At 39.2% G+C, this 25,391-nt stretch overlaps 1 protein-coding gene across 1 annotated transcript in view; it reads right to left on the bottom strand.

The window, feature by feature from the left end:
- SOX6 (SRY-box transcription factor 6) overlaps window positions 1-25,391 on the bottom strand; it is a 411,290-nt gene that overhangs the window by 30,672 nt on the left and 355,227 nt on the right. The window contains exon 13 of the mRNA XM_055317952.1: window positions 15,780-15,888. Coding sequence (XP_055173927.1) covers window positions 15,780-15,888 — 109 coding nt within the window. The remainder of the gene's footprint in view (window positions 1-15,779; window positions 15,889-25,391) is intronic.

Here is a 25,391-nt window from a genome sequence, read left to right as displayed (position 1 = left end):
TAGGAGAATATTTTAGTGACCTTGGAGTAATCAAAGGTTCTTAGATATACCCTATAAAGCACTAAATATACAAGAAAAATGATAAGTTGAACTTTATCAAATTAAGACTCTGCTCATCAAAAGTTGTTTAAAAATGTCAAAGCACGGACTAGAAAGAAATATTCGTTAAACACATATCTGACAAGAACTTATATCTAGAATATATGAAGAACTTCTACAGAAAAATAATCTAATTTTAAAATAGACAAAAGACACGACACTTTAAAAAGAAAATATAGTTATGGCCAATGAGCACATGAAAAGGTATTCCATATTACTAGTCATCAGGAAAATACAAATTAAAATCACAATAGATACCGCTTCCCGCCCATTAGAATGACTTACAATACTAAACGTTGGGAAGGATATGGAGCAACTGGAACTCTAAAATATTGGCGGTGAAAGTATAAAATAGTGGAACCATTTTGTGAAACAGTTCAACAGTTTCTTAAAAAGTAAAACATATACTTACCAATAACTCAGCATTTTCACACTTAGGTACTTACCCAAAACAAATAAAAATTTTGTCCAGAAATAGATTTATAGAAGAATATCATAGCAGTTTTATTCATAATAACCAAAAACTGAAAATAACTGGAGAATGGACAAATTGTGGTATAGCCATATAATGGGATACTATTCAAAATAAAATTGTTTTAACTCTTAGTTTAAAAAAAAAAAGCAAAAATGAAAGAATCAAAAGAAGATAGAAAAGCAATCAAACCAAAGTAATCTTTTCCTGAAAGGTTTTTTTCTCCGTGGACCTGAGTGTATGGCATATTTAGGCTATTGTGAACTCAAAGAGTTGGTCTCATTTACGTTAATAATAATTTTTATTGTAGAAATATATTAAGGAGGGTAAAAAGGCTTCTTAATAAAAAGAGATATAAATATATACCATTGGGTTGCTTGGCAATCACAGTATTTTAGGCTACTTCAATCTATCAACAGAATAGTTGATTTTCTCCTGTGGGATTCTGGAAAGAGTTACATGATACAGTTAATAGTCCCTTATTTGGGTTAATGGAAATAATGATAACGAATACATCAGAAACAAAAATAAAGAAGATGAAGGCATTTTACAAAGGGACTCGAAAAACTAGGAAAGATGGAAGGTATTAATTTCACCATGTTCATCCCACCAAATCTATCTTACTATTGTAGAAGTCTAATTCACTGTGCTGTAGGAATGGCTGACAGCTGTCTGTCTACGATTTTGAAAGTTCTGCAAACTTTACATTCCTGCTTATGCCAGAAAGGGAACCGACTTTCATTATAAAAAGGCTGCTTGGAATTCACATTTGATTTCTTCTTACAAAAACAACAAAACAGAAAATAATTAGACTATTCTTGGGTGCCTGGGTGGCTCAGTGGTTGAGCATCTGCCTTTGGCTCAGGTCATGATCCCAGGTCCTGGGATTGAGTCTCACATCCGGCTCCTGCATGGAGCCTGCTTCTCCCTCTGCCTATGTCTCTGCTTCTCTCTGTGTGTTTCTCATGAATAAATGTATAAAATCTTAAAAAAATAATAATTGGACTGTCCTTTTCGTTTACTTGACAGGAAAAGACATTTCTATGGCTGAGCAAGAGTCTTAACCATTAGGAAAGTGATGTGTTCATCTTCTGAAAAGGGATACAAATGGTGAAGGCTATGGTTTGCCCTCTATGTCTTTTATATAAGATTAGCTAGGGAGGTTAGCAAAAAATTACCTATTCATGGGTGCCATGATTTAAAGAAGGCAAATGCAAAATATGGATACATCTTCTGAGCTCACAGCTGGTGTAAGAATAGGAACCACTGGTGAGGAACCAAAGGTGAACTGCCTGTGGTACTTTGATTAAGGTGTTGATTCTTCGTTTGTCCAATATAGGGGAAGGACACAGTTAAATTTTCATTTCTCTGTTTTCATATTAAAGTTCTTTAATCACACTAAAAACAAATACCTTACTTACTTTGACTATAGAACTTTATAGCAAGAAATTCACCGAATAACCTAGATAGATAGATAGATAGATAGATAGATAGATAGATACTGTATACACATAAATAAAAAATTCCATTGGGCATTTTGGAAACAATCATTTCATTAGACTAGACTAGGCTGGAGGTCAATTTCCAGGACAGACATACCATGTGTGCCAAGTACTTTTATATACAATAATATTTACAAAGGGCTTTCAGGAGATACATTGTCTGAATCCTCTTTCCAATCCTTTGAAATTGGTAGAGGGATAGATGTTTTCACCCCACTTTAGAGATGACAAAGACCAAGGCTCAGAGAGGTTGCATTAGCTTCCTCTGGAATAACCAGATCCCGGTATGCTGTTAGGAGCAGAGCCAGATCTAGAACCTAGGTCTTCAGACTTGCCATTTGGTCCATTTGCCCTACACCAAAGCTATCCCAATCACTATTCCATGATCTGAAATAACTGAATTTCAAAGCTCACCATTCCTTGGCTGGAATATTACTCTTCCCCTGTGAGGATGCCATTTCTCTGCCACAGCTAAGCACATTAGAGGAGCCCATTACCAGTTATGAAGTTCACGCCACTGTCTAATTGGTCTCTGAAATACTGCCCCACCAAAGAAGCAAGAGCATGCAAAGAAAGCATGGAGGACTGAAATTACAGCAGGAATTAAAACTATGCTAAATTAATGCATTCCTTAGTTGCAGGATTATGAGCAAGTGTTATCGTGGGTAAGGCTTCTATTTTTTTCCTGTTGGAAACTCCATTCTCTTTAAAAGATCAACAAGAAGAACCAAAAGGGAATTCCCTAAGGTCAGCTCTGAGGAAACATAAACCTCTAATTCAATAACTCTGCTACTGCTCTGAAAAAAGGCTTTATTATTGCAACATCCATATGGAGCCAATTGGACATTAATGACTAATCAATCCCTCCCCTTTCTATTCTACTTAAAGTGTCACAAACCATGTTTAGATTAGCCCATTTCCTGCTTAGGATTGCTCAAGATGTCTTTTGTTCTTTCAGGACCAGCCTGATGGAGGCAGCTTAAACAAACACACGACCAGAGTGGCGCAGGAGTTATAAAGTGCCATATGTGAATGAACAAAGGGGCTATACTAAAGCCTTTTGTGGTATTTGTTAATGTTTTTCATCTGAGCTTAAAAAGGCTTAATGACTTTGTGGTGAGCTGATGCATGTGGCTCGTGGCTTTGCAAAATGAAGGAAATTCTAACCAGTGATATACCAGTCTGTATTTTCAAGAGTCTCTTGCTTTCAGTTTTGGTGCCTATGTTTACTTTTTTTTTTTAATTCTCAAGTTATATTTGCTTTACACAGATAGCTAAACAGAGACCTTCGTCTTGTTTCAATTATAGGATCCAAGGGCAACTGGAAATAACTTAGGTGATCCTTTATTTTAATGACCTGAAAGTAGCAGAGAACATCAAGTATCCTACTTATTATCTATTTGCTATTTGTATGCACAGGGGAAAGTTTACAAGCTGTTGAGCCCAAGCAAAAAGATATCATTTAAGTTTGAACCAGAGACCACTGTAGATGAAGTAAGACAATAATAGGTTCTGGCTTCCTAAGTTTTCAGAAGAATCAGGCTCATATTCAAGTAGGTTCCCTTGGAGAATACAGAGGCTGGGAAAAGGTGGTAGATTAAATAATTCATGTTGCTCAGCAGTTTCTGGCTTCATCCAACTCAATACACTACCATAGACTTGACATGAAATTAAGGAGCACAAACCAAGATGAAGTGGATTTCAGAATTAGTTAACAAGGATACTACTAAATCCATCCTCTTGTTTCCATCCTTGTCACTCATCGATTGCCTTGGCCTCACTGTCTCTGCTGGACCATTATAACACTAGCCTTCTCACTGATATGCTTACTTTCAGCTTTGAGTCCCCAGTCTCCACTTAATACCTTTCCTAATTCCATCCACAGTGATCCATCACCAATGCAATTCTGACCAGATTACTCCTGTATTTAAAAGTCTTCAATGGTTCCCTAACCATTTCCTTCATCCCCAAAGATGAAGTCCTTAGTAATACTTTCTATGACCTGTGCCCACCTTCTTCCCGAGACTGTGCAACCCAAAAGGGTAAGGGAGGACTATGTCTTATTCATAACTGTATCCCCAAGGTATTCTACACAAGTGGGCATAAGGTAAGTACTCAAATGTAGAGAGCAGTGGACATCTTCAATAGTGAAAATTTTAGGGTAAGACTCAGATACCAACATGTTGCTTTAGAACCTGAGAATTTGGGACTCCTGGGTGGCTCAGCGGTTGAGCACCTGTCCCTGGCTCAGGGCATGATCTGTGGTCTCAGGATTGAGTCCCACATCAGGTTCCCTGCCTGGAGCCTGCTTCTCCCTCTGCCTGTGTCTCTGCCTCTCTCTCTCTCTCTCTGTGTCTTTCATGAATAAATAAACAAAATCTTTAAAAAAAAAAAAAGAATCTGAGAATTTCTGAAATTAGATTTTGTATAAGTCCCATTTTATTATATCCTATTAAATACCTTGCTTACTTGAACCCTCTGTAACATAATAAGGCTTTGATGGGAAAATATACCCATCGTTGTCTGGGACTGAGATCATTGGTTCTAATCTGACTTCTTTTATTGACTTGCCACACCATACGATTCTGAAATCCCAGCTTCCCCATTTCCTGGGAAATCTTGAAAGGATGGTAGGGCAAGTCTGAGCTTTTTGGAAATATTAAATCTGGAAGCTATTCTGAGGTTGTAGGGCATGTGTGAATATATATACAACTGAAGCATTTGAAGAGGCGTATGATAGAGCTTCACTGGATAGCAGAGTCACTACAAAATACATAAAACGTGCTCACAGAATAAGAGAATTTGAACATGAGAGGGATATCAAAGATCACCTAATTCACATTCCTTATTCTACACGAGGAAACTGAGGTTTAGAGAGGTGAAATTGCCCAAGTCTCACAGTTAGTAAGGGGCAAAATCACAAGGAACTCAGATGTAACTAACCCCTAAGTTCCACACTTGCCATTAGAATTAATTTCTAAAATAGTCAGTTGAATTATTTCAATCATATCTGGACTTCCTTTTAAAACTCAGTAAAAGTCATTTAATTGGTTTCTCTTCTCCATTTGTTTTAGGGAATTTGCCTTTTACTAGAATGAGAAATGCAGATCGTGGGAGCAGTAGAAACTAATTTTTTTTTATTAGGTTAAGGTATGAAAATAATATTAGAAGGATTTTGGGGCAACCAACTCATTTCCATGATCCACCAAAATTTCTTCACCCCGAGAATCTGGTGAAAGTATTTGAAAGGTACCTAATAATTGTAAAGTGTGAAAGACTGAAAAAAAAATGTTCAAGTTTCTATTTCACATTTCTTTTTCCTGCTTTTTAATGAAAACCAACAGAAAAACGCTATTCCAACAAACACAACCAACTCAGCTCATCTTGGAGAAAAATGGGAGTTGGTGTGGCTAAGATGCTGCGTAGTTAGTTCTGGGTTTTAACTGTACATTCTACCTTTCCTAACTTGGAAAATTATTTCCTTTCTCTAAATGGTAACCCCATCTGATAAAAGAGAGCTAATCATTTATGCTTGGAAGGATCCTTGTGAAGATTAAACAGGAATGTAAATTTTTTAGCTCATCCACTAGAACCCAGGAACCACTCACTCAACAGTAGTTGCCATTAGAAATAGTAGCAGTAGTAATGGCCAGACAAGTAGCAGAATGTCCACTCCAGTACCTAAGATACAGCCGGTGTTTCACTTACAACTATTCCATTTCTAATCTTTCCCCATACTTGGTGATATTTCCTATACCTCACAGTCCTGTTCTCCAGAGTAGTTATAAAAAGAACCAAAAGTCAGCTGTAGAGTGCAATTTACTACTTAATAGAACTTCTTTTCTGGCCCAAAGCTAAAAATATTCAAAATGGTCTCTATGATAAAGAGCTAAAATGTTTTGGAATATGCATAGGACGCAACCCCCAAAGACCATCTCATATCCCCCAGTTCCCACATGTGGAAACTGTAACCAGATGATCTGCTGAGTCCTGACCAGAAAAAAAGGGAAGGGATCACTGTCATGTGAATTTATGGATCAGCTGTTTATAAAGGACTCATTTGGAATGACAAAGGATTAGGATTATTGACTGATGGTAATAAATGAAGGGCAAGGCCATTTCAGGGACATTTGACAGTAGTTTTTCTTTCTCCTTTACTAATAGTTCTGTTAAATTTGCAACATAGAATGTCCATTCTCTTTTTCCATTTTGTCCTCATGTGGGACCAGCCTTCCCAGTGAAAAGTGAGCTTATATTCAAGCAGCATGAGGTGATTTCTCTGCCATGAAAGTAAACCAGTAAGCCGCAATTTGTATTTTTAGTGTAAATTTAAAATGGTTGAATATATTGCTTATGAAATTCTCCTCTTCAGGGCTGAAACTTGGGATATTAAGTTTTAGTTCAGAGTTACTTTTTACAGCCTCCTCCTAAATGTAAGAGTCTGCAGTATGATGCAAATGCGGATGCATTCTTACATACTCCCTTCCCTCCGGTACCAAGACCTAACATGGGGCATCACATCTAGAGGTAAGTATTCACTGAACAAAGACAATTGAAAAAAACCACTGGCCACTAGCAAGAGGCAAAAGTACAACAGATCTGTAAGATGTCCATCAATCACAGTGGAAAAAGTGAAATCACACTTAAAAAAAAATGAGTAATATACCCAGGAAGAAAAGAAGTAGTTTTAATATGACTTGCATGAAAACCCTCCTAACACCTACTCAGCTCTCTGAGGATGTTATATGAAAAGATACCCATTGAATATTCCCTCTGAAAGGCTACAGAAAGAGAACAGAGGAATAAAGAGACGAACCAGAGATCTCCCACACTAAACTAACTGCTGGTTTTGCATTATTTTTAACCTCTGTAATCTAAGCCAATCTTGAATGATTAGAAATTAATGCCTGTTTGTTTGGTGGCAAAGTCTAAATTCTTGAGCGTGGCATTCAAGGCCATCCACGATATGGAGCCCAGGGATTTCTATAACATGTTCAATTCCACAAATATTTACTGAGTACAAACAATAGGTGAGGCTTTTACTGGGCTTGATGGGAAACACAAGGGTGAGAAAGATGATTCTTCCCTTCTAGAACTTCCTTATGAATGACTGTGCTTTACTGGATCTGCTTGGGTTATTCCCTAAACTTCAAGTTCTTCCCCTTGTCTTTGCTCATTAACCTGAGCTTATCTCCAGCTCTATTTCTATCACAGAAATAGAGCCTGCCACAGTCATTGCTGTCCACAAAGTGCCACAGGTTCCTCTTCTAAACTTTTTGTTTGTTTCTCTAATGACATACTTGAACATGTAACCTCTTGGGTTGCTTTGCTTTCCAAGTGTTACTAATATTATAATCCCAACCACATTACTAGCTCTTGGAGCACATAGGGCAGCCCATCTTAAAAAAAAAAAAAAAAAAAAAAGACTTCCCTCCATGACCATATGTACTGTGCAGTGGGCTTGTGAGTCTGACATAAGAGATAATCAGTAAATTGTAACTTGAACATGTGAGTAAAACTGAATATTGGAGGCCCCTGAAGTATGGACAGACCCTGATTGGAAAGGTTTGGCTATCAGCACCAGCAGTTCAGTCTACAAAGAACCACCACTCAAGGGTATGAAATGGTAGGTAGTGGGCACAAGCAAACAGTCTTAGACAAGTGGAGTAAAATGAGACAATGAAAGTAAAAGGAGATATGCAAAAATAAAATTATGTTAGTTTAAAAAAAGATAAGTTGGTAACAAAAAAGAAAAAGAGCTGGGTGGTTATTAACTTTTTGAAATAAGTTAGAAGCACAGTTATCAGAACTTGAGAAAGAGGAAAGGACCAGTTGGTGGTTGGGGGGAAGGTTGGTCTCAAATCCAACCTTGACCTTAAGCAGAAAGAATTTAAAAAGCACTCCAAATTAGCCTGATGCTCTTTAAATCCCACCAGCCTAAGGCTGGGCTGAATTCAATAGCCTGCAGACAGCAAGTCAAAAGGCTCTTGCTGCCAAGAGAGGATGATTCTTGGACAGGTAACCAGAACATATCCCAAGAGCCACACAGTCAGTCCAAACATGGCAGCTAGACCTCTATGAGGCAGGATTTATTCTAACGTGTTGGTGTATGTGAAGCAGACATACATAGTACTGAGGAAGCATGGACTGATTTTGTAGTCCCGCTGGGAACATAAGCTAGCTGCTCTTATCTTGGATCTAATTTTCATGGTAGATGTTGTTTATCTTTTGTGGCCCAGTTTCTCAGACAAGTTGGGGAAGTACTTCTGTGTGATTCAGTAATAGCAGAGACAAGCATTTTTTCCCTAGGGTAGATGATAATTAGAAAACTAGATAGGGGTCTGTGTGTGTGTGTGTGTGTGTGTGTGTGTGTGTGTGTGTATGGTGGTTATATGCACTGTCATCAACACTTCGTTAGAGAAGATGCCAGCCCAGTGAGAAACCAGCTCTAGGCCAGGGCTAGGGTCCTTAGTAAAGGGAGGTTAGCTCTTCAGGATTTCTAGCTTTAGCAGCTCTGAGAAGCAGGTTGAGCTCCCTTTATGAAGTATTAGGAGATGGAGTTATTCAAGAATCTTGACATTTCACTCTCTTGCCCCATCAGGGCTATCCATCACTTGGAGAGTTCAATGGAAATTGTTTTCCACCAACATTAAAAGTTATTTGGGAGCTTTTAAGACACAGCAAATATATTTCTTTAAGAGAACTTTATTTGCTTGTTTAAGAGAGCGGCACTTTATATATAGTGCTGATATAAACTGGTGCACAGGATCCTCTAAAACTGTTTATATCCACAGTAAAATACATTTTTGTGATACTCATACAACAGAGTTAGTCCGGAGCCAAGGGCTTTGTGAACTCTGCTTATCTCTCAGCCTGGGGCTGTTATTCAGTCTTCACCAGGTCTTGGGTCTCCCTGGTTACTGATCCTGGCTTCGGAGCCCAGCCTGCTGGTTCCATAGAAACTGCTTTGCCTATTCATTTCTCTAAGATTCCTGGAAACACTGTTTTAGGCAGGTATGGAAAGTCAGACTCACAAGCCCACTGCACAGCTCTGGTTAGTGCTCCCTTCTGATTTACCTCAGTCTTTTCTTTTAATATGTACAATTTCCCATCTTTTATGCCTGATATATACTCTAGTACTTGGATTCCTTCTGGGGCAAAGACATATCATAATAGAGATAGTATAGTTCTAGAATAATTTCATTTCTTTAAAAGATGGTGTAGTCCTTAATTGATACTTGTTACATTCTTAGTTGACTTAAAGGTGAATGATTTCGATCATATGACAGTATAATAAGGCAGTTAAAAATCTGTCAATTAGAAATCACTTAGACCAACTTCTTTACCTACAGATGAGAAAATTCAGGGAAAGAAAGTGACCTGCCAAGGATGGAGTGACTAGAATTTAAGTCCCCTAGTCCTTGAGCAAATATCTGAAGGGGTATCATATGGAGAAATGTAAGTTTCATTTTTTGGAACCCAGAAGTCAGACTAGGACCACTGTGTAAGAAATTACAAGGAAGCAGAGACAAATTCTGGCCATCAATAACAAAGAATTAATAATTAGAATTGGAATGAGCTTCTTAAGAAGTAGGGAGTTTTCTGTTAATAGGTTACTAGATGCATTTGAATAGAAGAGGGGTGATCCCTTGTCAGGGATTTCTCAGCGGAAACTGTGAATTTGATGATGTCTCTCCTTTATTTCAATTCTGAGAACCTAAGTTGCAATGTGAAGCACTGTATTCCGGCAGGTTTGAAGAAATAATGACTTTCACATTCCAAAGCATAAGCAGTTGTAGCCTTTAAACCCCACATCAGATCACACTACAGCTTCCCTCTGCTGTCTTGAATGAGCCGCGTATCTTCAAGTCAGTCTTCCCTTTCCACCAGGAATAAGGATCCGAGGAGGACAAAGGGAATGAGAAAAGCTTCAGAGATTTCTCAGAGTGTGAATCAAAGGTTAAACAGAATTTTTAAGAGAAAATAATATTAGTATTACTAGTAATAATAATATTTAGTGGTACATTTTTTAGGATAGGGAAAAAAAAGGAAAAGTCATGGTCTCTTATTTGTCTACAGCCAGAGAGCTTAGGTTGACAATAAGAGAGCTAACCTGAGGTATAAAACACAGAAGCAATCAGAAGTTCACCAAAAATAAATAAATAAATAAATAAATAAATAAATAAATAAATAAATAAATAAATAAAGCTTTTAGAAGGGTTAAGGCCATGTTGGCTGGGATCCAATTCACAGTTCAGTACAAATCTATAAAACTCTTCTAAGCAAATCGGGGAATGTGAAAGCAACAGTTTGAAAAAGGACTGTTCTTGGTGCATGTATCCATTTCCACTCAAATCAATGCAAGTTTTTAATACATGGAAGACAGACAGCAAACACATCACCGCAGTTTCAATCCAACGTCCAGAAGTCTGGCCAATGATAATCACTTTCAGAGCTCATCGCTTTCAGAGCTCATTGTCTACTATTCCCCACATCAAAATAAGGTGTAGCCTCCCTCTAAGGCTGGGACACAGTAATCGAATTTGGGAATTTAAAGAGGTGTAGGGAAAATGTTTTCTTACTCCAGATCTTCCACAAAATGGAAAAAAAAAGTAAGTATCTCTTTAGAGATCCCAGGTATGAGAGAGAGAGGAAATGGGTCAAAAAGAATATGAAAAAGAAAGCAAGCCACAGCTGTTATTGCTGGGAGAAGAGAAGAGGATGGAGAAAGGAGGGGCCCATCTGTGAAAGGCAACTGGGAATGACTACCAGAGAGAGCTTCTCATCAATAAAAAGAAAAGTTCAAGGGACCCGAAAACTGGATTCAACAAGTGACACAAACACCCTCTCAAAGATCCTGAGTCTCCTCTTCTATTTCTCTGAAAAATTAAAAAAAGACCCAAGTGGAAGTGATTGTGTCCAGATCACCTTTCTTATAAGAAATACATTGTCTCCAAGAAGACCTTACCAATGATCTTCAAATTGGAAGGGACTTTAGAGATAATGGAATCCAGAAGCCTCTTTTAAAAAATAAGTTGAAAGTTACTTGAAGGCCATCCTTTAGTAAAAGAGCCTTAATCCAAACCTCCCAATAACAGGCCAGCACCCTTCCTACTATAGTTGGCACCCTTGAAATCAGGAGAGTTGGGGGCAGCATAGCACTCTCATTGGGGGGAAAACAAGGAGAGGAGAGGTGCCATGTGAAGAGTCCATAAAAAGTCAAACAGCTGTTCATCATTCTTAATACATGGTGACAGGCTCCACTAATCAAGTCCTCTCTTCCTCCCACGTCCCACATAGGAGCTAACACATTTTGTGTGATCCGTACATAGTAAGCCTTCAACTGCTTCAAAGTATAACAAGACCTTACACATGTTTCCTAAGCCCCCAGCACCAATGAATTTGTAGTTTTATAAATATCATGGTGAACAAGAAATGCTGTCTTGTCATATTCAAGCCAAATAACAGCTGGACTTTAAAAATAAAATTTTGAAGGCATTTGCCTTTTATATTTTTAATTTCTGTTTTCCTGGCTTATGGTTTTGTCATTTGATTTTGATGAGTGTTTAATACACATGCACAGCTGCCTCTTTGGGTGACCTTTCCCTTGCTGCTTCCATGCTCAAAGCTATGAAGCAGGTCCACAAGTTGCTTACTAAGTGATATTGGCATTTTCACGACTGGCAGATATTTTCCTGGGAAGCCCAGCTGGAACAGGGCCTCATCTCTTAAGCTGACGTACTTTAGTCTCTTCAGAAGCCTCATAGGAGGATGGGGCGCAAGTGAGAGGACAGCATGGCCCCTTAAGATAGCTGTTCTGCATTATTCACAAGAGCCAAGACATGGAAACAACCTAAGTATACATGGATGGATGAGCAGATAAAGATATATATTGCATTTTCCCTCTCCCTCCCTCCCTCCCTCTCTCTCTCTCTCTCTCTATATATATATATATATATATACACATACTATATACATATATACTCTCTATATATATATACTATATACATATATATAGTCTTGTTATACTTTGAAGCAGTTGAAGGCTTACTATGTACGGATCACACAAAATATATATATATGTATATATATATATATATATGTACACAATAGACACACACAACTCTTGAAGGAGTTTTGGTGGATGAATATTATACATCCACAAAAAAGAAGACAATCCTGCCATTTGCAACAATGTGGATAGACCCTGAAGACAAAATGCGAAGTGAAACAAGTCAGACAGAGAAAGACAAATAATACTGTTGTCTCACATGTGGAATCTAAAAAGGACAAACTCAGAAACAGAGTAGAATGGTGGTTTCCAGGGACTAGGGGGAGGGGGAAAGGGAGAGACGTTGGTCAAAGGGTATAAACCTTCAGTTTTAAGATGGATTGGCTCTGGGGAGAAGCTAATATACAGCATGGTGACTATAATGAACAATACTGTATTACATACTTGAAAGTGGCTAAGAAGGTAGGTCTTAAATTTTCTCATAAAAAATGAGGTGATTATGTAAGGTGATAGATGTGTTAACTAACTTGATTGTGGTAATTGTTTCCTAATAGACACGTGTACCAAACCATCACATAGTCCACCTGAAGTTTAGTGTTATATATCAGTTATATCTCAGTAAAGCTGAGGGTAACATTTTAATGGCTATGCCAGGCCAGAGGAAACATGGACATGATCAGGTGTGGACTGAGAAGAGGTGACCTGAGCTGCAGAACTCACCTGCCAACTGAGCTTACCTAAGTGGCTTTCGCTCTGAATCTCTGTGGGCGCAACCAAGTCTTGAACTTTTTAGCACTTTTCTCAGCGATGATTTTGCCCATCTGTCTGTACACATTTCCCTTTTAATCTTCTGTCTTCCTGCACTAGACTTTAAACTCCAAGGGGTCAGAAACATATCTGTTCTGCCTCCCTTGGTTTATCTAGTGTCTAGTTCTGGCACCTGGTGGACCCTTAGGTAATGTTTTGTTTTGCTTTGTTTTGCTTAGACCACAAACTGACTGAAGGAGTTTCTAAGTTGTACTTATTCTGCTGCTGCAGTCCCCTTCTTATTCCTCCTGTGTAGGGAAATGTGAAGAAGCAAAGTAGAGAACGGATCATGTGTACCTGCTATCTGCTCTGACTTTAATAGGAACTGTAACTCCAGCAGGCTTTGCAATCAGCTCTTACTTGAACAGACGCCAGGAAATATCCCGAAGTCAGCAGAAGAAGGCTGCTGCCCATCCCAGCAGTCCTCACAAAGGCGGCGCGCTGCTGTCCATCTGAGAGCCGGTAACTTGACTCCATTCATGAACTCACAGTCCCCCAAAGCACATGAGGTCTCAATGGCAGCCCTGGGCAAGCTTCTGAAGGGAGGTTTTCACACGCTCCTTAAGCTCCTGGGCCACTACAGCCCTTCTACTATTACACTCATCAGGCATTGCTGCTGTGTGCGATAGAGTAACACGAGAGCTGGTGTATGGCATGACTTGCTATATTTAGGGGAGAGGAAATGGGCCATACTGAGGAAGGTTACAAGGAGTTGGTTCAGAAAAGTGAAGGTACCACGTATATATCTGCGTATGCAGGGCACGCCAGTATAGCACAGTGTTCAGAAGCATGGGTCCTGGAGCCTGGCTGCTGGGATCAACTCTCAGCTCTACCCTTACTAGCTATGTGACTGGTGGCAAGAAGTTCTGGCAAGAACTTCTCTCATCTTTAGTAGTCTCTTCTGTAAAGTGGAAGACATATAATAATACCTTCTTTATGGAGTTGTATAAGGTTTACATGAGAAAATGTGTGTAAAAAGCTTAGCACAGTCTCTGGCAGGTAAGTGCTTCAAAAACGTTTGCTAACAAGCACACAACAAGAACAAAAACCAAAGTAACCAGGAAATTGGTCTGAATCCAGATGATCTGGATACTGAAAGGGATTTTCTTTTTTTTTTTTTTTTTACTGAAAGGGATTTTCAAAGATATTTCTATACAATATGTTTCCCTCCAGTTAAGTGTTTCATTTTTTTCCTTTCATAATGGCTAATAACTCCAATCCTGCTTTTTAATTATCAAGTGCATAATATCATTAGCTAAATCATTAGCATTATTGAGAGGTAGCTGACCAAGTGTATACCCATTATACAATTAAGAAACTGGAGGAAGAATGACAGATTAAGAGAACTTCTGGAACAAGGGTAAGGAGGGTAAGGTGATAGAACTCCGTACCTCCTAGTCTATGGAAAAATGAACAAACTGAATACTCCGAAGGGATGAAAAATGTTATTTCGCTGTGTACGGTCAAAGGTTTAGATACCCTGTGGTATAATCCTGCAACAAAATTGAGATGGGCCAGGCCTGAACAACTGGTTTCCTAGGCCAAGGAACCTCAGTCCTCATGAGGAAAACCCCACACTTCTAAGTGTCGAGGTCACTGTACTCTTGGTATATATTCTTCATGGAAGTCCGCGAATGCAAATCTGGTTCTGAGTCCCCTTTATCCCTCCCTTCCTCCTCCTCCTCCTCCTCCTCTTCCTCTCTCCTGTCCTCCCCCCTCCAACCCTCCCCCCCCCCCACATACCAATCAGAATTTAACACCTTGTCCCCGGGACTATCATTGAACATCTGTGTCTCCTACTGGCATTAAACAAAATCTGCCTTCTGGAAATTCTCTAAAGTGCTTCCGAATGTCTGACACTGTCCATCTTTTAGTACTCAAGCCAGAGACTTCTCAACTGCCTGGATGGTCCCGGGTTTTCACCAGAAGCCCTACCCTGTTTAGATGTGGCTACAAATGTCTTCGTGTGTTTTCAAGGGATTAAGGTCCTGGAAGAAATTCTGCCAATAAAAGAGGATAATAGTAAGATTCTTCTCTTTAAGCTAAAGAACTTCAGCTGGGACCCAAGATGGGTGAAGTATTGTGTTACTCTGGAGAGAACAGATTAATCTTCCCTGACTGGTGGGAGGGATTTTGCCAAAAGAACAGCTAACGGGAAAACCAGTCCCTACTCTGTGATGACACAGTAAATAACCAGGCAACATTACTACCGAAGTGCTGACCTAACTCATAAATTGTACCCAGCCTCTGGGGAGCAATTTCTGCTGATTTGCTGCTTGTGCATTTAAAATAAACAAACAAAAAGGGAAGAGGAGTGGACAGGCATGGATAGTGCTGTGGGTAAACCCACTGAGAGTGAAGCTCGTCTTTCCATCTAGACTTTCAAAAGATTTTAGTGACGCTTAGTGCTCGGGCACAGGCTGGGCCCTGCCCGAGGATGCATTGATTTTATGCAAGATCTCCTGCAAACCATCAGTTAGTTCCCAAAGTGGTTTGACTGTACCTGGGACTCACTTGATTTGGGGTTGAAACAAAAAATCCTCCTTTATATGCTAGCCCTTTTTTAAACAAGAAGTCAGTGACATGGATGACACACAGAATTCCATCACTCACTGGAATGCAGAGGGTCCCTTGATACAAAAACTTGCAAACAGCAGCTTGAAGTCCTCGAATGGCTACATGTTCAGTAATGTGGGCTCTAGCTACATCTCAACATCCTCAGCTATAATATGTAATGGAGGCTAACATTTCCTCTGCTTTGCCAAAAAAAAAAAAAAAAATCCAGCCAGTACTCCCAGGAAAGATTGTAGAAGGCCTTAGAGCTAACTCAGTTGCATCGTCACAAATGCCCAGAGCAGCAGAAAAGAGCTACAGAAAAGCCACTCACCCTCTGCATCTTCTGGCCGAGTTAGATCGATGACACCTGGGCCCAGCTTTCCATCTTCACTTGACTTTCCTGTTAACTGGGGCCCCAAGTTCTCAAAGCGTGTTCTTTCCTAGAGGAAAGAATAATTAGAGGCTTATTCTAGCTTCTGAAGCAGCCACTTTTCCCTTCCAGCTTCTATCCTGCTTCGTGGCCAAAACTTGGATTTACAAACAACCCGTTTCTGATCGACTTGGGGGCTCCAGAAAGCTTTCAGGAAGGTTCCACTAAAGCCTAGTGGTGCCACCGACAGCGCCGACAGTGTCTACAGCAGAGTACCTGTAAGGAAAGGAAGCCGGGGCCCGGGAAGCCCTCCGGGTGCCACCACGCATCTTCTCTCAGTGGGATTTGCGCCAGGCGTCTAAAAGGAATGCAAGTGAAAGGTTTGAGCCTCAAGTGCAAAACTTGAAAGAGCAATTCCCATTAAGGTATATACTGCTAGTTAACGGGAGAGGAATTTTTCTCATTTAGAGATCACAGTTCGCATTGGTATTCCTGGGAAAATACAAATCGGGATTTTAGGCAAGAGGATTTCAAAACCAAATGTGTCGAAGGGGGCGGATGAGATGATGGCATTGATGCTCCTATTTTGCTTGGGAGTTTCCACTTCCCGGAAAGTAAGAAACGCGATTACCCCTAGCCAGCCATTGAGTGGGGAAAGTAGAAAATCTCCTGCCGCTGGAGGAGGGAAACTCCAAGATGTCCCACTCTGTCAGCCAGTTCTTCTAGGACAGGGAGCCTGAAAGATGGCACTGAACTCTCCCTCTGCAGCTCTCTGGATCAGTAGCACAGGGCTCACTGAGCGTCACTGAGATGGTTTTCTTGTCTGCAAAAACACAGCACGTGTCCCCTTCTCACCTTCTTGCTACTCTCCACACTCAAACTTGGCTTTGTGTGGTGCTTATGAATGAATGAAACCTTGTTGTTCATTACTATGAAACAATATTAAATGTCATGTCAGCTTGAATTTACAGACATGAAATAGCAGCTTCCAGCCCCAGGAATGGTTTCTGCATGTTATACTTAATGCATTATGCAGCAGTAGAGTGCTGATTGCTGTTCAGTCTATTGTTCAATGACCTAGTTCTGTACTGAGCATGTTCGGCATTAGATGGAAACACTCTGTGAGTGTTCTCTTCTGTAAGATGTTTAGAAACTTGGAAATATTCTTAAAGAGCAAACATACAATTACTTGATAGAGGCTGTGTCTCATTTGTACAGTCTCACTACATTTGTGCTTTCTAATATGATTATTTTTGAATATCATTATATTTCTATAATTAATTCCCATCAGTCAAATTGTGCAGGAAGTCTTCCAGTTCCCCTTCATCATGGAATATGTTGAAATCTGTGTTGGAAGAAAGCACAGCATAAACCTTGCTTTAATCTAGCACCGTTTCTATGAAAGATTTGCAACAAAATTATAATCATGAATTTCCCCAACCGAGTAATACTAACTGGTTACAATAGTGGGCTATGGGGAAACCTCTGAAATAGGACACTTATAAAAAACAGAATGAAAATAAAAAGCAAATTAGGCATGGTTCCCCAATATCTTCTTATGTGAAAACACCGCTGCACAAGAACAAATTAACCCAGATGCAGGCCACAACAGAAAGCAAACCACAAGCCATGTGGGAGTTTCACACGTCGTCTGGGGGGAGGACAGCTGCTTTTAATCAGCCAATTTCTATTTTTGAGTAGCACTTCTGGTTGTCATGATGTAAAGGAAAAGAATTAAAGTGAAGATGAGTAGTACCAAGGAAAGCAAAATATTCAACCTTTGTTTTATCACATTGTTTCGCATTTCAAATATTTGCATGTGAATGCTTTCCCTATGTTAAATGCAAAAGGAGTTTTGATGTGACACCTGCAATCTTCTTGGAAGAACAACCTTTAGCTGTATTTTCATGGGGGGAAAAACAACTTTCTCTGAAAATCAACAGACCGTGCTACCTATCAATATGCATATTTCAAGTATCTTTCTAGTCATTCATTCTCTTTGATTTTACCGGAAAATATTCTCAGTAAAAAAAAAAAAAAATAAAGTTCCTGAAAGAATATCAATATTTTGACAAGGAAGGAGAAGAGGGAAAATTACATGCCATGGTTTGTAAAATCCTGAGACAACAAAGCTTACATGATGATAATATCTTTTCTTTTATAAAAAATGAAGTGCACTCACAATTCAGTATTATCAGCTTGTTTTTAATCATAACAAAAAACATTCAGAACATTCAACAACACATTCACAGTGTCTTTGAAGTCATACATTTTTCTGACTTCATTGAAAAAAAACGTTCTTCTGCAGAGATACTTTCCTTATAAAATATCAATATTTTGACAGAGTAGAAGTCAGGGAAGAATATCCCATGAAACACTTGTTAAACAGGCAGAAAATAAATCAATGATAAAAATTGTTTTGGGCAGTGGGCTGCATTTTATATTTGGTAATATTAAGCACTTGTGTTTGAGATTAAAGAAGGACCCTGCAAAGCCATGCTCTTTCATATAAATTTCTACCTAGCCTCCCAGAAGATTTCCTTCTTCAAAGAATAGCTCAGAATATTTATTTGCCAGCCACATAACCATAAGATAAGAGAGCCCGATGTCTACAACTTAGCTCCAGGCAGCTGGGCTAAGCAAAGGTTTTACCAGTGAGGCTGAACATGAGCCTGGTGAATACAAGAGGTGGACATAGGCACAGAGATTCGCTCAAAGATACTTTGGTTCCAAGAGGCTTCGACTCCTGGCCAGTAAGTGCCAATGGGCATGCCCCTAGGTCAACCAAATATAGACTGCGAGAGGCAAGTTCTTCACCGCAGATTTTTCCACGCACTTGAACTAGCTCTCACAATGTACACAGCTCCCAAGTAAGATATTTTGGAGATGTAAGCAAAATAGCTCAATGCTAATTGAATCTCAACCCCCCCGCCCCGAAAGTCCCCAATCTTCACGTTGACGGCAAAATGTGCATTTTACATGCAGCGATGTGATCAGACACTTACTTATGCATTGTCAGTCACAAAACATGCAGGCAACATAAAAGTTATTGAAAAAAATTAAAGTCTGAAAGTCAGCCCTGCTGTGTTGTAGGACTGTTGGCTCTCTAAGTGCTTTGAAATTATGATGTATGAGATAGATGTTGCATATTAAGTAAAGATATTGAAATGATAAAGCCCCCTTTAGTGAGAGCTGATGAATGTTCAATGCTACAAGCCACAAGACGCTGGCATCCATCATCTTCACATATTATCAGAGTCAATGACGGGGCAGCCTCACTGATGACAGATAGACTGCTGCATTATTATCCCTTATTTCCAGAGTCACTGAACAAACCATTCAACTCCTTGGGCATTATTTTCAACTTTGCATTAAATTAGCAACTTCTCCCTCCCTACCATGGCAAGATTGATCAATTTTGTTTTTGCATGGGTGGAGAAAGAGAATGGATTTGGGTTGACTAAAAGAACGGAGCCTTGCTTCCATCTAAGAAAAAAAAACCAACTTCCTCTTACTGGCAACAAAATGTAAAATTGTGATATGGGGAAAGAACAGCAATGAAACAGTAAGCACACAATAATGGCTTTTCTTTGCACTTAGATAAAAGCTGAATTTTTGATGTGCACAGTATATTTTAATAAAATTTTATATACTATGTTTTATACACTTATTGGCTATTCCATAATAATGTGTGTGCTAACAGTAAAATTGCTCTTAAATTTATGTGTGTTATTTATACGTTCCCCCGTAACAATGCTTTTTGTTGTAAAAAATATTCTGTTTATTAATGTAACTTTACAACCACCGCATCCGAGATCCGTGGTAAATTAATGACATTTTTATTATTTTATAGTGTCATTAAATTTTTACTGATCACTCCATCAAACAGAGGCAGTAAAGGCCATAATGTAAACTGGGACACTTAGATCAGGGAGCAGGAAGACATTCCAGATAGTCTGAAGGAAACTGCTGGCAATAAATGATATTTATACCATCTTTAAGCACGTTAGAATACTTGGATAAGTTTGGCAAAACTGTTTCAGTAGTAGAGTGGATTGTGTACTTAAATAACAGTTTGCTAGCCAGCAAGACAAGCCTTTTTCAAACCATCCGGGAGGTGACTGACGGCAACCATCTCCTGGAAAACACCAACGTGGAATGTCTGATGTGCCGGGCACCCTCCCCTCGGGGCTGCCAAGCCTGACCAGTCCACACCGTACCTCAAATGACTTCCAAACGGTCCCTGCTTCTACAGTCTGAAGTGGAAAGTGGTAAATGCTGAGAGAGAAGCTTTTTGTTTGTTGCTTTACAAACAAATATATTTAGTTTGACAGGCAGACGTGACTGGACAAAGATGTAATGTATTTTATTCCAATGGTCTAGATGAGAGGTACTTGACCAACCTTTAGTCAGAGCTGGTTCCTAAAGACTGTCTGAATGTGGGTCATTCATAATAGCCACAGCCACAACATACACCTAAAGGGCCATGACCTATGCTGCGGTTAAAATGGGCAAAAAATAATTATCTCATGTTACTTTCACATATAAAAGACCTTAGGTTAGCCTACTCTACGCTGATGCTCAATGAGTCTGTTTATAGAATCTTTGTACATGTTTTTTGTACAAATATTTTATATTGTATAGAACTATATACATAACATATACACATATATCTCTGCATGTAGATAATAGTAATTAGAAAATTTTATGCTCATGTAATCACAAATTTAGAATCATCCATCTCCTATGTGGGGATTTGGGCATGAATCTTTTGTAAGTAAATAAGAATTTTGTTGTTATATCCTAAAAGACATATTTAAATATTAAAGACTTCTTCCAACTACGTAATAAGGCATTTTGTAGGGAAAGTGAGTTACTGCAGCGCCACCAGTCGCGTTCTTGTGTACTCCTGAAGCAGAGTTTTCTGAGAGTAAGAACAAATACTTGCACAATGAAGAGGAATTCTCGAAGGCCAGCATAATGTCCTGAGATATTATGTATCCTCAGTGTCTCAGCCCTAAGTTGTTAAGTACTCCCCAAAAGAAGTCTTGTCGCTTCACCCCAGCTCCAGGCCTTAGCTTCTCTGCAACCCAGGAAAACTTACCCCAACCAAGAGTGAAGACTTCCCTGCAAAAGCAGCTCTCCACTTGCACAGCTTCCCTTCCTGCCCTCTTTACATCAATACCAGCTGGTCGGTACTATTTGCCTCCCTGCTTCCCTTGTCCCTCCACACTCAGTCCCTCTCCAGGCTTGCTGATTCCTCTTCCACAGAGTCTCTGGCACTGGTCCCTCCCCGGTCCCCTGGCATCCCGTCATCACTGACGGCCCCTGCGCTCCTGCCCGCACTCCTAGATCACTGCCACCACCCCCTTGCTGGGCTGCCCGACTGTGGCACTGCCCTCCCAGTCCATCTAGGCACACTGCTCACAGGGATCCGCTTCAGAGCTCTGATTTAAAACCTTCCACGCCTTCCTGCTTGCATTCCATTCAAACTCTTCTTCTACCTGGCTTTCAAGTCCTTTTTAAATTCCATTTCCTACAACTCTCCCATCATACATCCTCTGCTTGGGGAGGGCCGGAACTCGCCTTCCCATAATAACATCATGATCGTGCCTTCTTGTTCTTCCTCAGCGCTGCTAGGATAAGCTTCCTACTCTCTTCCTCCTTGCCAAATTCTATTCATACTGAAATGCCCAAGTTGTCTGTGAACTCTGTAACCTCTCTGAGCCACCTGTTTTGTGATATACAAAAATTCTTAGTCTTCCCTATATAATTGGTCCCTGGTTACATATTATTTTTAAGAATTGAGCTTTGGTTCACCTGTACCTCCTAAGTCTCCTCCTGAAACACCAGAGGGTTTTTCAAGCCAAGGGTTTGTCTGACACCTTTTCTATATATCTTACACAGCATTTAGTAATAGTGCCCATAAATACTTGCAGGTTTTACAAGGCCACGTAATTGATTTATCCACATAAATCAAAGAAATCCTTTACAAGTGAGTGTCCCAAGGAAGCAAGAACTACCAATTTACCAATTTTCTAATATTTCAAGTTTGTGATAGAGATGTTTAGACTCAACACTCTACTTGTGATGATCTCTCTTTGGGCAAAATATATAATAATAATCAAAACAAGGAAATCCAAAAAAAAAATCTTAAGTATTTTATAAAAAAGACAAGTAATGTTAAAAGAACACAGTAGAAGAATACAATTTAATGGTATAACTTATTATGAAAAAGAGGTTTTTGAGTCTGACTTGGAATTTTCTGTAATTTAGCACTTGCATCTTTGCAAAGTCTTTGCAAAATATGGCAAAAGAAGACACTACCCACCACAAATGCTTTGTTTAAAAAGCAGTACACATTTTGAAATAAAAAGATCTCTCTCTTTCTCTCTTAAGCAGGACAATGCTAAGTATAATGTTGAGACACACACACAGAGAGAGAGAATCTGTATCTTGCTCTGAAAGACTTCCTCTAATTCCATGCCCTGGTCATATCATGCCATGATGTGATTCTCAAGAAATATTACTTAAGCACACATATGATTTCCTTTTTATTGATTTGACAAGCTCTATCACTTATTAGCCTTTATTTTATATCCTTTATAATACATTTAGTAATTTAGTGAAGGATCAAAAATATAGGCTTTACATTAGAAAGTCACCACGTATACTTTTAAAAAGGCAATTCCTGTTTGGAGGGAGTTATTTTGGAGGCACAGGGATTGACTTTCATAGTGATATTTTGATGGCCGCAGAGTCAGTAATCATGGTAATAAAGACTCTGGCTGGGAGAAATGAGGGTTATTATCGAACCTCATTGTTAAATGACATTTTGTCAGCTAAAACTATTAATTTGTCTAGCTTTTAATACACCCTTAACACCGAAATTGTGCTAGGACTCATGAATTAGTTAAGGGCTAAGTTTTACAACTATGTTTGTCCCCATAGCATAAATACATGTATTGGAGTGGAGGTAGCAAAGAGGGTCAACTTACTGATCATATACTATGTGCAAGGCTCTTTCCAATGAATATTTTCCTTAACCTTTATGCCAATACTACAAGGAGAATATTACTATCACTAACAGTTTTACAAGAGGAAAAGGTGAGGCTTCAGAAAGATTTTTTTTTTCAGAAAGATTTTTTTCTATTTTATTTAAGTCACTTAACCAAAATTTAGATCAGTATTTGTGCTGAGGTGAATTTAGAATCATAACTCTACAACTTAATTACCATGTGATCTCTCTGAGCCCGTTTGCTCATTTGTAAAATAAAATAGAAAATGCTCATGCCGCAGGGTTGTGATGATGAAATAAGAGATTATATGTGTGAGTGCTTAGCAAAAATAAAGCAACTCATAAAATATCCACTTATGCAAAAGATATTATTTAGTGTTTGCTAAATGTTTCAAAGCTAAACACTAATGAAGATAGTGTCCTGATCTAAAGGCCAATATCCATTCTCCTGTATCAACAAGGCAACTATATAAACAAAAACTGCTTTCATTTTTGTCTTGGTTGCTAAGCATCTCAGAACTAAATTTAAATCTCAACTCTAGTAACCATGTAGTACCTGGATCTTATTATTCTGTACTTACAAGCCTTCAGTACTCCCCATCATCTGTATAAGGAGAACCAAACTTCTCTGTATAGCTTGTACAACCTCTTATGATCTGGCTCCTGTTCTTCTCATCAGCTTTATGTCCTATGCATTCAAGTTTAAATTCTCTGTTCCAATAAGATGGAACTTTATTTAGAGTTCCATGAACAACAGAATTGTGATATTGCAAGGCCTTGCGTATCTGCATCTGTCATGCCCTTTCTTTACTGACGGCATCATACTTAGTCCTTTCTGGGCCAAAGTAAAGTATTTCTCCCAGGCAAACTCCTTTGTTGACTGCCCTCTCCCAGCTCCATGCACAGATTATCACTTCCTCTTTTTGTTCCATCACCACATCATGTTTATAGAAAAGGGTGCTACAAGAATTGGCTTCTATATCTGTTTACACGTCTCCCCAGCTTACTCCTTAGGGTGTGGTGTCTCTCTATTATCTATACTTCACTAGTGCCTCTCATGATGTTGGCACATCCTAGGCACTCTGGTTGCTAAATCCTGATAATCCTGATAAAATTATTTCCATCTCTTCGTTCACTTTAATTTTACTTTTAAATAAACTTATTAATTTTCAGGTCTTTTTTTGAAAACAGTGAGATATAGATGATTAAAAACTGGATAAATACAAAGGAAGGTGTGCATGTCAGTGGAACAACAGAGTGATATCCTGATCAGGGTTGGCCTGGTACTGAGATATAGGAAGTCTGGCTGGTTCTTATTATTCGAAAGGACTCTGTAAGGATCTTTCCTAAAATCTCAACCACCACCACAACCTTCAAATATTCATCTTATACATTCTTACCTTACATTGCTTAGCAATCCATCATTAGCTGTTCATTCTTTAAATTAGTTACTAATGCCAATATTTTATGAAAGGACAACAGAATAAACTGTTAACAAAATCATAGTAATTCCAGATTAATTCCCCTAGAGAAACAAGAACATCTCTAGAGACAATAATCTTGATGAAACCATATGAACAGAGACATAAAGCCTTTGGTCAAAGGAGTCCCTTAGGTACCGTAATCTCAAAGAAAATAACTGTTCGGGGCTAAACTGTGTCTTCTTAAAATTCACGTATTGAAACCCTAACCGCTAGCACCTTAGAATGTGACTCTTTGGATATAGAGCCTGTAAGAAGGTGATTAAATTAAAATGACGCCTTTAGGTGGGGCCCCAGTCCAAAGTGACTGATATCCTCAAGGGGAGGAAACATGCAGAGAGAGTGACATTAGAAGTATGTGCTCACAGAAGAAAGACCATGTGAGGACACAGTGAAAACGTAGCCATCTGCAAGCCAAGGAGAAAGGCCTCAGGAGAAATCGATCCTGCTGGCACCTTGCTCTTGAACTTCTAACCTCCAGGATTATGAGAAAACAATTTTTGTTTAAGCCATCCGATTGTGGTACTTTGTTATGGCAACCCTAGCAAACGAGTACAATGCTGCCTCTGCCTTTTCTGCCATAAAGGCCCTTGTCAATACTGCTCCAAAACCATCAAACAGCAAAGCAGCACATTTTAGATATGAGGTCCTACTTGCCTCAGAAACAATTATCTGGAAGCTTTTGCGATTAGGATCTAGCAGCAGCTGACAACTCTATCTATCTATCTATCATCTATCTATCTATCTATCTATCTATCTATCTATCTATCTATATCTATCTAGGATTCTTCAAGAAAAGGAAGTTCTCTGTTAAAGGGAAAGAGGACTTGTGACGGTGTGGCCAAAATCTTCAAGACTCCAAAAGATTCACACTTGAGGCAAGATATAAAGTCAATATTGTTTGACTTAAGCTGTTCAGATCACCTTTCAGCATGCTGAAAAATGCCACTGGCTCAGAAGCTCCTTGGAGGTGGGAAAGTATCTGGTCCACCCTCTATCCTCAGCAAGGGCTCTATGCCCTGTAACCACAGAAGGAGCATGCAGCACATGCCTGTTGAAATGAACGAATGTCTG

Source organism: Nyctereutes procyonoides, unplaced genomic scaffold, assembly GCF_905146905.1.
Source record: "Nyctereutes procyonoides isolate TBG_1078 unplaced genomic scaffold, NYPRO_anot_genome, whole genome shotgun sequence".
NCBI lineage: Eukaryota > Metazoa > Chordata > Mammalia > Carnivora > Canidae > Nyctereutes > Nyctereutes procyonoides.
Note: the sequence above shows the minus strand (reverse complement) of the source record. Positions and strands in the feature narration are given on the sequence as shown.